Source organism: Tachysurus vachellii, chromosome 1, assembly GCF_030014155.1.
Source record: "Tachysurus vachellii isolate PV-2020 chromosome 1, HZAU_Pvac_v1, whole genome shotgun sequence".
Lineage (NCBI taxonomy): Eukaryota > Metazoa > Chordata > Actinopteri > Siluriformes > Bagridae > Tachysurus > Tachysurus vachellii.
The window spans coordinates 18,278,922-18,297,335 of record NC_083460.1 but is presented as its reverse complement, the minus strand read 5'-3'; the positions used below and the strand labels follow the sequence as shown (position 1 = coordinate 18,297,335).

At 36.7% G+C, this 18,414-nt stretch overlaps 2 protein-coding genes across 3 annotated transcripts; both read left to right on the top strand.

Moving 5' to 3' along the window:
- The first annotated feature begins 3,906 nt into the window (after positions 1–3,906).
- Positions 3,907–8,055, top strand: dmac2 (distal membrane arm assembly component 2). The gene is made up of 6 exons (XM_060863876.1): positions 3,907–3,972; positions 4,335–4,513; positions 4,759–4,839; positions 5,328–5,467; positions 6,907–7,069; positions 7,495–8,055. Exons 1-6 carry the CDS (start codon positions 3,955–3,957, stop codon positions 7,643–7,645), a joined length of 732 nt encoding a protein of 243 aa, XP_060719859.1. The 5' UTR covers positions 3,907–3,954; the 3' UTR covers positions 7,646–8,055.
- Positions 8,056–8,652: 597 nt separating this feature from the next.
- Positions 8,653–18,413, top strand: sirt2 (sirtuin 2 (silent mating type information regulation 2, homolog) 2 (S. cerevisiae)). 2 transcript variants are annotated; one of them, XM_060875647.1, is made up of 16 exons: positions 8,653–8,779; positions 9,120–9,163; positions 10,212–10,263; positions 10,413–10,523; positions 10,658–10,699; positions 10,825–10,931; positions 11,602–11,658; positions 11,756–11,824; positions 11,936–12,065; positions 12,180–12,239; positions 14,733–14,788; positions 14,866–14,942; positions 15,497–15,548; positions 15,639–15,706; positions 16,480–16,546; positions 17,427–18,413. In XM_060875647.1, the coding sequence occupies exons 1-16, from the start codon at positions 8,764–8,766 to the stop codon at positions 17,568–17,570; spliced, it is 1,152 nt and encodes a 383-aa protein (XP_060731630.1). In that variant the 5' UTR covers positions 8,653–8,763; the 3' UTR covers positions 17,571–18,413. The 2 variants fall into 2 exon arrangements, with proteins under 2 accessions (XP_060731630.1, XP_060731637.1); XM_060875654.1 differs by lacking the exon at positions 9,120–9,163 and having other exon boundaries at positions 8,705–8,779.
- Position 18,414: the final 1 nt, after the last annotated feature.

The following is an 18,414-nucleotide window of genomic DNA, read 5'->3' as shown; positions in this document are numbered from 1 at the left end:
TGACATGAGGAAGAAACCAACATCATCTCAATTTTATGCATGTGTGAATGCCATGTTTACATCTTTTGAAGTATCAACATAGAATTTATGCACTGAAGTAAAAGGAAAAAAACAAAAGATGTGTGAAATTTTATCAATCACTTGCTTTTCCATCCAGCTACCTTGGTAAACATTTCAATGCACTACCCCCCCCCCAAAATAATTACTTGGGATGAATGGAAACTTAACTAATGTGGTGTTAATTTGCGTATTTTCTAATCTCTATCTGAAATAACTGCTTGAATAATATCCACTAGCCTGCAACATGGGGAGTTTGTTATATGCAGCAGGATAAAAGATGTATTAAAAACACAGAATCAAATGAATGTCCAACATTTAGCAAAAGTAAATGTCTGATTAATATTAAATGTATAACTAGTGGTATAAAAGGACACAATTGTATACAGAGATATATTTAATTGTTCTCATTCTCATATCAGTTTCAACCCCGAACCGTCGTCTTTTACATGTTAATACAACATATTGGATTTCTTTCTGCTGAAAGCCTTTATTTAATGCACATGAAATCTCATTTAAATAAAAAAACTAAACTCTGGAGTGAATCCTAGTAATTTAAATAAAAATGCTAATGCTGTCTTGCAGTAAACTGTAGAAATCTTTAATTCCAAGATACTCTGAACAACAACACCAACATGTGCATGTAATGAGAAAGAAGTGAAATTGAACTAAAACCCCATGAGTTTGATATTCCATCTCTGTGACTTGACCTACAGTATCAACAACAAGGTAACAAAAACAGAAGAAATTTTAATTCTCTGCTCCTACATGCAGTCTTAATTTCTCCTTTTCTGATCTGCCAAAGCCTTTTGCATTTCTTTGTTTCCATAGGGATGTCATTCTGGTTTTAGACTGGAGGTCACACACACTTGGTTGGATATGAATCAAGAAATTAATTGTACTTTGGGTGCAGATGGTACCTGTACCCTGGAGGATTTGATTACTTCAGCTGGAGTTATTTTAAGCTTTTTCATCTTTAGTCATTTTGTTCTTCTCCCATGCACATGACAGATTTTTGATTTTAATTGAATTAAATAATCTTAAAAAAAAAACAAATTACTTCTAGTATTTTTGTACATCCATAAAGACAGATGCTATGAAAAAAAAAATATATGTTTTTTTGGAGGAAATAAAATAAATAAATCCAGTGGGGTTTTTTTTTAAATTCTAATTCATGTATTCAAAGAAAAGGCCTTCAATGAACAAAGTGGACGGTAGTGCATGTAATGTTAGCTCTTGCTGTTTTAGTCATATTTATTTGTGTATATCAGCAACTATAGCAAATTCTATACATGTTTTATAAAGGAAATAGCAAACTAGCTAACTATATATATATATACAAACTTCATGTCATTCATGTTTCATGTCCAATCTACAATAAAGCGTGTGAACATGACTTACTCATGATTACTACTTTTGGAAGTGGGAAGTAAGATAATTCCAATAGCAGATGACAGCAGAATTATGGAGATCCTACACCTTATAATGTAAGATCATCAGAAACCAAACCAGATCAGTAGGTGATGGTTAATGAGCTAAGATTGCTAGATTTATTTGATTTTTATCTTGATTTCATTGTGTTTGAATAATCTTTGTAAATCACAGCAGTTACATTTACATATACAGAATTTGGCAGACTCCCTTATCCAGAATGATGTAGAAAAATGCTTTTAAGTCTTTATTGATGAATAAATTAACGCTGGTTCTATAGGTTACAGACTTGTAGGTCTTCGCCTGTTATTTTTAAGACAGTCAGTGACTCTGCTGTTCAAATATCATGAGGAAGTTCATTCCACCATCTTGGTGGCAGAAAAGAGAAGAGCCTTGATGTGTACCTCGCTCTTACCCCGAGAGATGGTGGGACCAGTGGAGCAGTGTAGATCTGAGAGAGCGAGGTGCAGTGTGAGGACTGATGAGGGCTTTGAGGTAAGAGGGATCTGGTCCATTTTTGGCTTTGTAGGCAAGCATCAGTGCCAACAGTTGCTGCCAAACACTGGTAACCTACCATTTATTTACCATTTAGGCCCATTTCACTAACTGTATACCTTCTGAGTTACTCCTGAAAACTCCTGATATACCCAAAAATGTTTAATATCTGATAACTGTTGTAGAGATGGAGACCATTGTTATACCTCTGACAAACACTATCCACACAGCCACAGATCTCACTACTCTGAGCTTCTCACGTGCACTCCATACAAAGGCTCACACAACACAACCGTCTGCATGCTTTATTTAATCATTACTATCTAATCTAATCTCCCTCCTTATATCCCTCCCTTCACTCTCCTCCAAACCTCCATTACTATTCTCACTCTCCAGTCCGTATTTGTACATGTGCATCTCTGTCTCTGTCTCTGTCTCTGCCCTGACTGCATACTGTGTATGATGAGGTTAACTTCTCTTTAGTTACTCATGGTAATAATAATTTAACTGGCATGTTATAGAATCAGGAATTCAGTTCATAAGTGAACAGAAGAACGACAACATAATCTCTTCTGTCCCAGAAGCTTACAGTCAAAAGGATACACAGACACATCACACCCACTTACAGTTCTAAAAAATACTGTGTTTCCACTTTGATCAGTATTCTCACAATATCACACTCTCACAATACAATAAATACAGACCCTGGGGGTTGATATTTTATAATCCAGCAGAATACAGCAAAAGCTGTCTACAATAGTTTACATATTCTATATGGACAAAGTTTTGTGGTCACATGACCATCACAGTCATATCTGAGCCTTTACCAAACTGTTATTACAAAATACACTGAACCGATCTGGAGTGAGCAGCAAAAAGCCCTGACCTCAACACCACTGAATACCACTGGGATGAACTGCTGCAGATTTCAGGTTTTGGAGTGGCCTTGACTGATTGATTGATTTGAGCCCCACTGAGATTCTGTGGTGGTTATAACATCTGGGAGGCCGTCAAAACCCCTCTAATGTGTCTAATTTGACACAATGAAGAGCAATGAACGTGGGCCAAAACTCCTCCACAGTGATTTAAAGACTGCAGAAGCGATTGTTGTTAGCACAACCTGCTATTAAGCTTAGGGGGCAATTACTTATTCACATATAGCTGAAATACATATAACAGGGATTCATATAGTACACTAATAATCAAAGACATTAAATATAGGAAATATTAGACAGTAAGCGTTCCTCAGTAGACAGTACACATTCCTGTAGTGAATGAGAAATGGGTAGGTGAGAAGACCCTTTGCTATAATTTGTTCTGAGGAGAAATAAACCATGAACTTGTGCCAGGGTTTTTGATGCCCAAGGCTCACTGACATCCAAGGGCAACAAGGCCATCTGCTCCAAACCACAAGAAGAACTACGCTGGTAGTGAAATAACTGATTACATGCTCAGTGTGCTCGTGTCTTCCCCTGTCTACCAATGAAAGCACTTACAAAGGACACACAAGCATCAGAACTGACCTTTGGGGCAAATAAAGAATAGAAAGGTGAATGTGGGGGGTAAGTGTTAATGTAAGAGGGTAAGGTGTTCAGTGCAAGTTTTTGGTGGTGTATGACTAGTCATAAGTGAAAAATAGATATCACTGAAGATGTGTATATTTAATTGGAAAAGAAATTATATATATATATATATATATATATATATATATATATATATATATATATATATATATATATAAGGTTATACACAGTCCCTTATGATTAGACCCAAAAGATAAAATATGTATTTTTTTTTTTGAAGGGTGCCAATACTTCTGTACTTGAAAGCAAACATAAATTGCATTTCTCAAAAAGTTTATATTGTACTTTTATTTCACGTTATGTTTGCGCCATCTGCTGGTTTATTTCACAAACATCAAGGAAAAAACCGTTTGTCCTTCTGTGCTCGCCGTAGCAGTAGATTTTTAACATGGCGACCTCCATGTTGGTGAGAAAAATCTTCGTGTTTACATGTTGTTTAGAGCTGGATGTCATTTCAGTGTCATTGTACTTAGTCGAGTTTGTATAGCAGCGGTGTGGTGATATAAATACATAAACATGAACAGTCAAAGTGATTAAATCTAAATAAACACCAGTAAAGTGTTATGTAATGAAATAGTATTAACTCACTCTCTCTCTCTCTCTCTCTCCCTCTCCCTACTCTCCTCTCCTCTCCTCTCTTCTCTCCTCCTCTCCTCTCTTCTCTCCTCCTCTCCTCTCCTCTCCTCTCCTCTCTTCTCCTCTCTTCTCTCCTCCTCTCCTCTCTTCTCTCCTCCTCTCTCCTCCTCTCCTCTCTTCTCCTGTCCTCAGGTGAGGAGTCATTGTGCCCTGGTACCAACTCTCACTGTGGTTCGAAGGCAGTTTGCTTCCAGTCCCCCATCTGTGTTCAACAAGTTCCTCCTTCAGCTAAATCAGCGCTTTCTTGAAGTGGAATATCTCCTAAAATTTAGCAACTGGTTAAAAAATCGGGATGTGAGGCGCAAAAATTTGTAAGTTATAATGTTTAGTCATTTTTGTATCCAAAGCAACTTAATAAGTGAGACACAGAGTAATGTGCTGTGGGCAGTTTGGTATTGAATGTAATGTTTCAGTTCCCAGTCTCCCAGTCTGAGAGATAAACAAAAGAAGCATTAAACAAATCGTATGAGTCTCTGAGTAAACGTCATGTTGCAAGACTCGAAAGTGCTATTTTTTAATAGACATTCACAAGTTATAATTTGTGCCTCTGATGCAGGTTCTATGAGGACGCACAGAAGAAATATGGTGCAAATGTGGCAGCAGCGTACTCCATTCTGAAACTGGGAGGAGGCTTCAGGTACAGTATGTATCTTATCTTACAGAAAATCCCATAACATGAGCCATAAAGTAAAAGATTACATGAAATACTTCAGATACTCCTGAACTCCTGGGAGTTTCACACACACAGTCTCTAGAGTTTACACAGAATGTTCCTTTCTAATCTGTCCAGTTTTAGTGAATTTGTGCTCAGGGTGGCTGTTCTTGGTTGACCGGAGTGGAACCTGATGTGTGTTCATCTGCTGTACTGTAGAAGCTCATCCATGTAAAGTTTCAATGTTTTGGGCATGTTGATATGCTTTTCTGCTCACCACATATGTAAAGAGTGATTATATGAGTTACTATAGGGTTACTATAGAGCCTCCACACAGGACGTTATTTAGTTTTTCACACCAGTCTTTTTAAACTCTAGAGATGTTGTGTGTATAAATCTCAGGAGATCCTCAGGCAATGCACTGTAGTTGTAAACAGACCGTGTTGTTAACACTAAATGCTTTTTGTTCACAGGTTTGCTGGACAGACCGAGTGGTTTCGTGTCGATTCAAAGGGGAAGTTTAGCTTTGACTTTGTATACACACCAGAGTCCACTATAGAGGAGATTGACTTGAGCAGGACTCTGATAAACCACGCTGGACTACACAACCTCAGTAATCCTCTCTCCTCATGTTCACACGCTGCACAATAGCACCTGGAAAATCTTTATTTCAAAAGGAAGAAAATACAGAAAGCAAATTAGTCATTTTAACTCTCTGAACCAAATTCATCATCAAAACAGTGTGTGAGTGTCGATCAAATTTTATTGGTCACATACACAATCATATACTCTATGGCATTTGGAAAAAAGATTTTTTTTTGACTGTCCATGTTATAACAAATATAAAGAAATAGAATGGTGTAAAAAAAAAAAAAAACAACGGGATTAAAAAAAAAACAAGGAATACAAGGAATTAAGATTAAAAAATAAAAATGAGAATATAAAATATGATGAAGTAGAAATAGCTGTGCAGAGTGGAGTAACATGAAATGAAGTGGCTGTAATAATAAAAATAAATAGACAAAAAAAAAAAAACAGCACATGAAACTACAGAGTTACTGATGAAATGCAGTGGTACGAATACAAAACAACTGCTATGAATAAAAATTAATCATTAGCTGAGGTCCCAAAAAACAATAGTATAGAATTTAGGATGTTTGTTTGAATACAGAACACGAGACACAGCGGACACTTTCAGGTAAAGCAGCAGTCCAATAAAAACACATCTAATACAGGAGGTGATTATTATTAAGCATCGGGACGGGTTCATTTGCGCACATCTGAAAATAATTTCAATTCACTGTGCTGTAAATGTCATTATTTGTTCTCCCTGCCCTGTAGAATCTTCTCATTAGAAGTATGTTAGTGAATGGTGGATGAAATTAAAATGAATTCTGATGGTCTAAAAATCCTAATCTGTTGTTTTAAATATACACTTCAGATCTTGGTATCTGTAATTTATGTCTTAAATATGATACCAAAACCTTTAAACACCATCCTCCTTCCTGTGTTTAGTGAAATTTGAGAGTTTCCTGTGTCAGTAATCTAAATCTGATACAAGTTTCAGTGTACTGTGAAACATGGCCCTGTGGTTTCAGTACCTTGTGTATAAATGTCTCATCATGTGTATTACACTGGAGTTAAGGTTATAGTCTACAGGTCATGAGCATGGGTTGGTTATCAGACTTTACATAACTATAGATGCTCACGTCATCTGTTTTGAACAAAGAAAAAGAAATAAACGTTGCTATGGTGATACTTTCCATGAAGAGATAGCAATTTAATATTTTTAGAAGGAGGCTGTCGTGTCGGTTCTTTGTAACCGCATGAGATAATGACTTTGAGACGGTGAACGTTGCGTTTTGTGAATTTCTCAGTTAATAAGCTTTTTTAATAATTTAATTATTTTAATAAATTTAATAATTTTTTTTGCTCTTAGTTCATTTAATTCATGAACCTTCTGCAACATTATATACCGTATAACTACAAATGGATTTTTAAAAAGTCAAATTCCATTAATTTCTTTAAAAAAATTATTTTTTTTATTCACAGCCAGTCAGCATGGCCTGCGTTCACTCTCGGTGCAGGGCTGTCCAGAGGTTGATGACTGGTTCCTTGGCCGCCTGCATGTTTTCCGTGAGACCCTACAGGAGTTGAACATTTCACACTGCCCTCGTATCACCGTGGGAGGTTTAGCTGCACTACAACACCTCAGGTACAGCAGTTTGGTGTAAATGTGATAAAAAGGATGTTTTAGGATTTAATACACCAAGAGTGTGTTAGAACGACTCGTTTAGATCCCTCTGAGGCCTGAAAAGGCCTGTTTAGCAGAAGTCTTCATCTAATCTTAATAGCACTTGTGTTTACAAGTAATAATGTGTAAAACTATTAGGATCCAGATATACAAAGCTGCTAGTGATTTTCTAGAAGACCCGATAATTGCAGCCGAAAGATGACACTATGAAGAACAGGCATTGGGGTAACTAGTTATACAGTTGAAAAATGCTTTTTTCATTTAAAAACAGACTTTGTTGAATTTGTATTGTCTTCTCTATCAGACTGTTCAGAGGACACGATATTAAAGACATCCCAGAACAATATCAAAATACTGATCTCCATCTCTCTGTGTTTCTGCTTCAGGAAGCTGAAGCAGCTGGATATGTCTTCACTCCCACAGCTGCAGAATCCAAGCCTGGTGCGCATCCTTACTGAGGAGATGTTACCTCACTGCAAGATCATCGGTGCTGAATATGATCAGGGACTCAGGAGCCCAGAGCAGCAGAGACTCTGAGACGTGTTCAGATCTAACAGGACTGTTTATCCACATGCTGCTCCTGTTCATCTTATAATGTAGTTTAATTGAGTGAGAAATATTTGTGCAGGAAATGATTATACACAGAAAAAGGTTAGATTTGAGTCTCATGTGACTTTAATCGTAGGGCCGATGACAGGAGTGTAGCTTTAAAGCTTATTGTTGTACAGTATCTTTGACTGGTTTGTTGTACCGTCATCTTCCCAACAGTGTAGATTTCACATGAGAGCTCCAGCAGTTCTTCTCTCGTCTCCTAGTGTAACCAGCTGTCTGTGTTTTAGTAGCTGCTTCCTGACTGCTTTAGTAGGAATGTGGAATTATTTGATGTAAAGTTGAATGTAAATGAAGATGTTGTATTAAACTGTGATGGAATAATCATTTATATAAAATGCTTGTTCTTTATCTGTTTCACATGTGTTCAGGTGATAAATCTATTAGCGTTAGTGTGAGGGGACATTACCTGAACATCAGGACAGGGAAACTTTTACACATTTTACATAGAAAAAGTCACAGAGAGTGTAAAAGATTAAACCTTCCGTTTGTTCAAATGTAAAGAGAAACATTCAGATTTTTAGCTTCATTACCCAAATTAACCACAAGGGCTTTGGGGTCGTGTTTATGATCAGAACCAGAATCAGAAGGAACTTTATTATAGCTTTTATGGGATGTTTGTGCACATACAAGGAATTAGTTTTAATGTCATATTCTTCCTGAACACAGAGTCAACAGGATGAGAATGCAAAAATACACATATGTAAAAAAAATAAAAAAAAAAAAATAGAAAATAAATTAGAAAATAAATAAATAGTATGTACAGTTATGCTATAGATGGGAGAATAGAATATAATGTAATAGAATGAGATGGTAACAATTAAATGTAAGATTATTGCACATTATTATTGTCTGAAGGGAAAGAAAAACTTATACTACTGAGTTCAGATTCTGTATTTGGTTCTAATCTTTTTTTAGCGACGTTTCTGTTTCCAGTCGGACGATTTATATTGACGCACAACAACAAGCACTTGTCCCTTTAAACGAATCGCTGGGATTTAAACATATTCTTTAAATATACGATTTATTTACAGGTGGACGGATAGATGTCTGAATCACAAGGTAATAATCTAACTCTGTTCGTCCTAATATACACGTTACTGAAATATTTAAACTAATCTACTTCCCATGCTGTATTACAGACACAATTACTGAAGCTAACTTGCTAACAACCAGCTAACAGCTAGGTAACGACTAGTTAACAGCTAGCTAACGACTAGTTAACGGCTAGTTAACATCCAGCTAACAGCTAGTTAACAATCAGCTAACAGCTAGGTAACGACTAGTTAACAGCTAGTTAACAAACCAGCTAACATCGCGATAACGACTAGTTAACAGCTAGTTAACAACTAGCTAACGAGTGACACCGAGTCTTTGTAATATTGCTGGTTTTGTTTTATAGAACAAAGTCAAACAGCTGAAGAGCCTGAGACACCTGAACAACAGGTAACACCTGATTAACTGTAAACAGTTCAGTATTCAGGATGAGCCCTGAAATGGAACTTAAACACAAAGTGCATAAATTGCAGAGTCTTGTAATATAATTATAGGTTTTCCATTTAAATAAAGAGTTATATATGTAATATTTTCAGTATTCAGAGGAAATACATCCTGACTCTAGGTGTGTGTGTGTGTGTAATAGTTTTTAACATTAATAATTATCCTTATAATCCATAGTGCACTGTTCATTTCTAACAGTTTCACGTATATAGATTTTACATTTCCTCTAATATTAGGCCAAAATGTCTCATGTTAAACTACACACATGCTGTCTGCACTGAATCAGACTTATTAATATCTTAAGAGTTTATTTTCAGAACACGACAACATGCTCTTACAGAATTCACTCTGACCACAACAGAAACATCTAAAGCCAAATCCATGTACAGATACAATCTTCAAAGTAAATACAAGAAGATAACTTACATTTTAACAGATATGATACGTGCACTAATGAACTAATGCACCGTTTATGTGGAGCTTCTGCACGAGTCACTGGATGAGTTTCTACTGTAGAAATAATAATCTATTAGACCAAGTGCAGTAATAGAAACCTGTGAGTGTGAAATTTAATTAAGTCCTCTGACCGTCAGAAGCTGTTGAACATTGACAAGATGAACACACACACACACACACACACAGAGTAGCACATTTGTTATGAAATCAAATTCTACTTTAATCAAAAGCAGGACGATTGACCATTAAACAATAAATAACAATAGAAAATTTTCAAATACACACAGATGCGTGAGAAAATATCTAACAATACACAGTTAAAATAGACCACAGTAGTGTGTTATTACTGACTAAAACCAAAGCTTACAGTGAGAGTGAATGAATAGAAATCCTAAACAGGGTTTTATTCTTATTTTAACTTGACATTCTGTATTTCTAAGTATGTTGAAGTCGACTGTTTACTAAATATGAACACTCTCCATCCCATATTTTTTTCAATTTTTATTATTTTTGTTTGAATGTTTTTATGACATTCTAGCCAGATTCTGACGACAGCAGTGAGGAAGGCGACGCATCAGGAGACACTGAAAGTAAACAGCAATTGTTTCCTTTTTATTAAGAAAGTTTGAGAAATTGTTCATTACTTCTGAAACTGTGGTCTACACTTACATTATTGTGTTTGACTGTATGTGTGTGAGTAGATTTGAGTTTTAAACTTCATCCTGTTAATCCTTTTAAGTGGATTTCTTGCGTAATCTCTTCTCTCGGACACTCGGCCTGAGCCCTGGAGAGAAAGTCCTTGACGAACTGAGCCTTGATGGAGTTGCTCGTTATATACAGAGTGGTAAATGTAAGTATTAGTGTTACACTGAGCTTTGTAGTCTTTTAAACATAACTTAGATAAACGCTGTAACCTATTTACTTCTTAAACTCTATACTATAACTAAACTATATCTCACTATATTGTCTTATTGTGTTCTTCAGGCAAGAATGTTATCTGTATGGTGGGTGCAGGAATATCAACCTGTAAGTGCACTGTGTCTGCATCCACTGACTTACTAATTATTACTTGGCATAATCTAATGACTAGAAACAAATCAGCATGTTATTAACATCCCCCTCCCACATCCCCCACCCACCCACCCGTGCAGCGGCCGGAATCCCTGACTTCCGCTCTCCTGGAACTGGCCTCTATTCCAATCTGCAGAAATACAACCTTCCATACCCAGAGGCCATCTTTCAGATCGAATACTTCAAGGTCTTTGTCTTTGATTGTCTCTTCATTTGTTTATGCTCGGGTTTAAATGTTGTGAACAGAATGTTTCTGAACAGGTGACTTGGAGACGAGATATTGCACCTTGTGCAAATTTTCTTTTAGCTATTTTCAACTACACCGTATAATCCAGTGGAGCTTTGGTGTCACAGACAAAAATCACACATAGGAAACGTATTCATAAGTTTTGAGTTGAGACCAGAGTCTGAAAACATAATAGGATGAGCTCACGGACCATACAACTGAGATCGAAGAGAACTAATAACATTTCTAACAGTGTCTAAAACTTTTTAATTTAAGTCCCAGATGTTGCAAAAACACTCGTCTGAAAGACACCGATGTGACGGCAGAATAAGACGATGCAAAACACACCCATGACCTTTACAAAGTCAAACAAATGGACAAGAGACTTCTCTCACTACTCCAACTCCACTGCAGTCTGTTATATAGAGTATTTATAGTATAAACAGAAATGGACAAGATTTTATTGGGATCCTGTTCAGTGAGACAAGAAATAATCATAAAACACTGCTGAAAATACACCTTGTAAACCAGGCTTTAGTCTAAATTTGGTGGATTAACACTAATTTCCCATGAGAGATGTGACTAGATGTTACTCAACACATCAACTGTTTTCTTTTTCATTTCCTATCAGAAACATCCAGAACCTTTCTTTGCTTTGGCCAGAGAGCTCTATCCAGGACAGTTCAAGGTAGGAACGCCATAATTCCTCAGAATAAATATCAGTCTTTTTCTCCGTATTGTGCTTGTCTTTATCTTTAACTCTGTCTCTGATTTGTTTTATCTAGCCCACTGTGTGTCATTACTTCATGAGGATGCTAAAAGATAAAGGCATCCTCAAACGCTGCTATTCACAGGTCAGGAGTGTGTGTGTGGGCGTGTGTGTGTGTGTAAGCGTGTGTGTGTGCGTGTGTGTGTGTATAGTGTGTGTGTCAGCGTCACACAATCCATGTTTCTGTATCCGTTAGAACATTGATACTTTAGAGAGAGTGGCAGGGCTTGAAGGAGAGGACCTGATTGAAGCCCATGGAACCTTTCACACGTCACACTGTGTGAGTTTCCCCTGCCGGAAGGAGTACAGCATGGAGTGGATGAAAGGTAAGCTACACGTTCTCATGTACAGTTTTTTTAATTCATTGCTTGTTCCAGAGCAGATCAGAAGTCATTCATGTGAAGAGATTGTTGATTTTTATTCATCTATATAACTGATAGACAAGATCTTCACTGAGGACATTCCTAAGTGTGAAGCCTGCAACAGTCTGGTCAAACCTGGTGAGTTCATAATAATAATAATAATAATAATAATAATAATAATAATAATAATAATAATAATAATGAATATACTGTATAAGCAGTTTTATTTATATATATATATATATATATATATATATATATATATATATATATATATATATATATATATATAAAATCTTTATTTCTTTTCTACTTAAGAGTGATTATTTGGCAAACATACAGTATATCTAAAGATTCTATACAAAGTGTTGATATCTAAACATGTTATCTTGCAAAATAAATAAGAGGTTGGACCTTTGGGTAAATGCATTTACAATGAATGGATTGGTTAAGTACTGTATAAACTAATATAAATCTATATATTACTGCTGATAATAACAATAGCAGTAAAATGATTTATGTAGCGCTTTTCAAATCACATTTGAAGCAAAAAACTTCACAGTGGTTGTATCACAATAACAACACAGTCAACAAAGACAACAGATTACCAACAGACTAAAGAGACCTTAATGGTAAGGATTTTTTAACAAAAGAGAGTGTTGAAGATCCAACAGTGTGAAGAAGAGAAGTCCTCAAGTCCCTGTGGAGAAGGCATTGTTTTTATTATTTTGTTTTACAGTGCGTCAAGTCAAGAAGCTTTTATTGTCATTACAACCGTACATAACTGTTGCAGTACACAGTGACATGAGACAACGTTTCTCCAGGATCAGGGAGCTACATAAAACAAGTGTGTTATCTTAAAGAAATACTAAAGACTTCAGTGGCTTAACACTCAGCTTAAACACCAAGCCAACAACAGACGGGCAGAAAAACTCCTTCAGTCGACTGTAAGGAGGAAACTAGACCAGCACGAGGTGTTCAACCTCCTCCAGGTGGTGCTGTGAATCCTGTCAGAAAATCAGGTTTATACAGCGAGCCATAAAGAAACCTACTGTATATATTGGTTATCATTGGAATAGTGGCATAGTGTAAAGTATGAGGAGCTGACGAGATGGGAAAGGAGAACGAACAAAGCATGTAGGCCAGAAGTATTCAACTAAAATTTAAAGAGGTCCAGTAAGAGAACATTTCTTGAAGCAAAGGTCCGGAAGATCATAATGTCTCACTAGTTAGTGTGATATATATTTAAGTAGCCTAGTAGTTGTATGAACATCTGCAAGCAATCAATACCTGACTGTCAAATCAAATAAATTCAATACAATTAAAAAACTTTTTGACAATATTTATTGTCACATAACATAGAACCGAACATATGTATGATTGTAGATATGTATAACGTTCTCTCATTAAATAAATGAAAGTAGGGCTACATTTCAAAGTAAGAGAAAATAAATAAAATGTGAAAATTGTGTATGTTTAAATAAAGTGCTTAACTTTCCCTTTTATATCTCAGTGAGAGAACTGAGCTCTAGCTTGGCTTGGCAGGATTTTAAACCTGGGCTTGAATGTAGTCAGAGCCGCTCTCATACACATGTGGAGGTGCTCATTAGTGACCCTGGAATATTTAGTTTGGATTATGTTAATTGTAGAGAAAGCTGCCTCGCAGTTGCATGTAGAGCCAAACATGGTCAGGATGTATAGAGCTACTTCCCTCAGACCTGGGAAAGCTGTCTCAGGGACGCTGTCTTCAGATTTGAGTGGATATGTTTGTTCAAAACCTTTGTTTTGTCTCATAATGGTGTTTCACATTAACACTTTTAATAAGTGCCCCGGTTTCTGAACATGAGACACACTGGTTTAGTGTGAAGTGGGAAGTGTGAACAGAGTTCAGTCTCCGTCTCACTCGTCTGTTTCTCTCCCTTTCTCCGTCTCACTCGTCTGTTTCTCTCCCTTTGTTTTCTACATGTATCGCTATCTTTCTTCCATGTGTAACTTTACTCTAATTCTCTCTCATCTGTCTTGCACTGTTGAGTCACAGGGTTTACTTCAGGAATGCATAGACTTGATTGGCTGAGTGGTATCATGGCTTAACTCACATGCAATTGGTCTGTGTGTTTCCACTACCACTACCGTAAAAGATTGCAAAGGCTAAGCCGGTTAAAATAGAAGCGCTTCGTCAAGTTTTAAATCATAACCTTTTGTTTTGGCTGTAGGTCCGTGTCCGTATTGGGCAGCTTCTGGGTCCGGACCCGGACCGCGGTCCGCCTGTTAGTGACCTATGATGTAGGCTGTCTCTTATTATCAGAAACGTGGCACTCTGTTTATTAGTTGCTATTTAAAACAGCTTTTCATTATTAAAGCTGTCTGCAGCAATAAGGTATTGAGGTTAATCTGAGCAAAGCTCACGAGTTACCTATCAAGGAAAAGGGGAGAAGCTGAGCAGCTGTGATCCAGCTGAGGTCGGGATTCATTTCAGGCTGGAAAAATGTGAACTGATGCCAGAAACAAATAAATTCCATGAGAATATTGTGTGTCTTCCTGAGATATCTGTGTATAATTATTACGAGTCTATAAACATGTCAAACTGCAGTAAAACTCTTTCTGTGTAAATCACCTACTTTTAATCATCAGATATCGTGTTCTTTGGGGAGAATCTACCAGCTCGATTCTTCAGCTCAATGAAAAAGGTCGGGAAGTAGTTTAATATTTCTTTAACAGTTTCACTCGTTCTGCTGTTCCACTCACCTGCTCTGTATGTGTACAGGATTTTCCTCAGTGTGATCTTCTTATCATAATGGGCACGTCTCTGCAGGTTCAACCCTTTGCCTCTCTCGTCAGCAGGTGACAAACACAAACATATATGTATAGTTCCTCCTAAAGTGTTGGAACAGTAAGGCTGATAAAGGTGTTTATGAGTAAACTCGTTCTCATAGGAAAGAATATGTGCTACAATTAATCATGGACATCATAAAACCTCAAACAAAGCACAAGAAACTGCATGTTTTGTACTTTTTGTGTGATTTCATTGTTAGGAAGCTATTTGTGTTAAATACATTTGCTTGAACAATATGTACAGTTCCTCCAAATGTATTAGAATAGTGAGGCGTTTTGTTTTGTTTCTCTCTGCGACACACTAAAGACATTTGGGTTTGACTTCAAAATGAGACGACAGATCAGAGTTTCAGCTTTCATTTAATAATATTTACATCTCGATGTGTTAGAACATGGCACCTTATTGATCAAAACAAGTGGAACATGTGACATGGTGTCATGGCTTGGGCTCCGTAATGGAGATAGTGTGATGGCTTGGGCTCCAGGATGGAGGTAGTGTCATTACAGCAAAGGACTTCATCAATATATTCTTCATTAATTTGACTAATCCTCTCTGTCAACAGAGTTCCCAATAGCTGTCCTCGACTCCTCATCAACATGGAGAAGACAGGACAGGTACTGACCATTCATGTGCCTAAGTTATGTACTCGTCCCATTGAAAACATTTCCCAACAATTACTGTTTTATTCGCTGTTTATCTGACAGTCAGATTTTGCAATGGGCTTGCTGGGATTCGGAGGAGGAATGGATTTCGATTCAGATAAAGCCTACAGGTGAGAGCTGAATAAGTATGCAACTTTGTTTGGAAATAAAATTTATATAAAATGATGTTCCTCATGACCACATCTCTGAAAACTTTGCCCCTCTTCAGGTCTGGGCAACCTAGCAAGGGCTAGTCACTGTGTTGCTCTGAGACAGATGGCTGTCACTCAGTAGTGTTCATTAATCTATAAGGCTGCTCCCATACATTTCTCAGATTAGCTTTTCAGTTTATTTATATAAAGATTGGCTTTACACCATTTCTTTTTTGAAATATAACCTCTTTTATAATGAATCTACATATTTGGACAGACAGGTCTTTTCCCTCTCAGTCATCTTCAGTGACTGCTTTATCCTGGTCAGGACTGTTGGGGGTCCGGAGCCTCGTCCAGGAAAACCTGCTGCATGACAATACACACGTCAATGCTGAAACGACAGTCCAGCGTTGAAGTTGTGGCAAAGCAAACATGGAGTCTGAACTATAAACTAAGCAGACATGTGGAAGAATACTTACTTGAAGGAAATAGTACAAAATCCAGTACTGATGAAAGACCTTTACATCCATATGTATTACTTTAACAGCATTACTAACGCTCATGCTCAGCCCTATGAACATCATGTCTTTAATGATTGCAAACCACCCATTAAACCACCCCCAACCTTCAGAGATTGGTTTAAGGGCAGAAAAAGTCACTGTAATTTATTCATACGGAGTAAACAGGTCAAAAAGATCAGGTTGTCTTTAAACGTGATGATTATTTTGACAGCTGTTTCATGTTGATCACAGGGATGTTGCACATTTGAGTTCGTGCGATGACGGTTGCTTGGCTCTAGCAGAGCTGCTGGGATGGAAGGTAAAATATCACACAGATTAATCATGTTGATTAATAATTTTATTCACCTGCAGTAAACCAGCCATGCCATCTGATCTGCCAATCATGTGGTGGCAGCACAGCACATAATATCCTGCAGATACTGATCAAGTGTTTCAGCTAATGCTCTTATCATTCCATTTGAATGGAAGGGAAAATGTGATCATGGAGTCAGATACTGCGTCCCAAATGGTGCACTACACACTGTGGCATATTTACTCCATCATCTAGTGTCTGAATTTTAGAAGTGTAGCATCATCTCAGATGGGACACTAAGGTTTTTTACTAAGCAGAAGTATAAATCATTGAAAAACTTGAAAGTAAATGACGTCAAACTTACGTGATGTGACGCTACTAGCTTTAGCTATACAATATTATACAGTACATATTTAAAACATGGAAAATCACAAATGTGGGCTAATTAAAAAGACATTTGTAAGAGCTCCGCCCCCATCTGCTATGTAAGACTGTTGAGTCCATAAAGTGTCCAACATTCTACACTTTGTTTATTTTGGTTTATCATCCAGATATGTGAAGTGTACTTCTTTTTATTGGAGTTTATATTCTGATCACACTACTCACTACAAAAAGCATAGAATAATGTGTTGGTATGCAAATTGGGACTCACCAAACTAGGAGATGCTGAGAAGCTTTTCTGCTCATTATGATTATATAAAGTGTTTATTTTCCGTAGTCTTCCTGACCAGTTTCAGCAGAATTTAATACACTACACTATTGACCCGACTGCCTGATTCAATAACTGTACAAATGTGCAAGTGCTCCTATTGATCGTGTCCACTGAGTGTAAATAAACCACATTTTGATGATTGTGTTCCCTTTATTCCACTTTCCTCTATTTCAGGCTGAGCTAGAGGAGCTGGTGAAGCGTGAACATGCTCTCATTGACAGCAAAGAGGGAACAAATAAAGGCGAGCAGATGAATCAGAGCTCTTCAGCCTCGGAGAAAGACGTCAAAAACACAGCTACTGATAAATCAAAGAAATAATTCAGAGTAAAGAAATTAAACGCTGGTCCATTTACTACGGTTTCTCAGATTCTCTCAGAGAGACTTCTGTACCTTGTCTCTCTGGCTCTTGGAATTTTTTGTCGTATTAGATATACAACAGACATAAAACCACTAAAAAACTAGGCAGAGCAGCAATATTCATCACATAAGCTATTAATTGTACCGTATGCATTGCGGCGAGACAGACGCAGGCGATGGCGAAGCCCACATGATCGGTTCACCGTGATCCTGATGTGCTTTTAACAATCATTTGTCATTTTATTATTAAGGAATATTTATGCATAACTTTCTCTGATGAAGTGTTATTATATGTACAGGAGGCTATTTAATACAGTTTCTTGACAGATGAGAGGTGTTTTATTTGCAAAAGGTGCCTGAGGGATTTATTAATGCTTATGGAAATATGTGTACAGCTTTACTAAGGCAAAAAACCTGCAAGTGATTGATTATAGAGTGAAATAAAAAAAACATTAAATAACTTCACTTTATGTCCAGCTAAATAAATAGCAGCTAGATGATATGATGGAGCTGCTTTAATAGTAAGAATACTTAGAATTTGATCAAGTTGAAGGATGTATTTGTCTTAGTCGGCATTGTCTTTCTCTTGGTTAATTAAATTTATTTAAAATTCTATTAATGAAATTATCCATTATTGTATCTATGTTTAATTTAAATTTTCATTTGCTTTATTTTTTTTATTTTTTTTCTTTGAAATGTTGGTGTATTTCCTGTGTCATGATTATGCAAGAAAATCTTATTTGAATCGTGTTGAATCGTGTTGGAGAACCAGCAGAAAATAAAAATAAACACGTAATTATTGAAT

Coding starts and splice junctions, on each gene's coding strand:
- dmac2 (XM_060863876.1), top strand. Junction 5,468..6,906: donor CGCTGGACTACACAACCTCA/GTAATCCTCTCT, acceptor TTTTATTCACAG/CCAGTCAGCATGGCCTGCGT. Junction 7,070..7,494: donor GCTGCACTACAACACCTCAG/GTACAGCAGTTT, acceptor TTTCTGCTTCAG/GAAGCTGAAGCAGCTGGATA.
- sirt2 (XM_060875647.1), top strand. Junction 10,264..10,412: donor CGCATCAGGAGACACTGAAA/GTAAACAGCAAT, acceptor AATCCTTTTAAG/TGGATTTCTTGCGTAATCTC. Junction 15,707..16,479: donor GATTCAGATAAAGCCTACAG/GTGAGAGCTGAA, acceptor TGTTGATCACAG/GGATGTTGCACATTTGAGTT.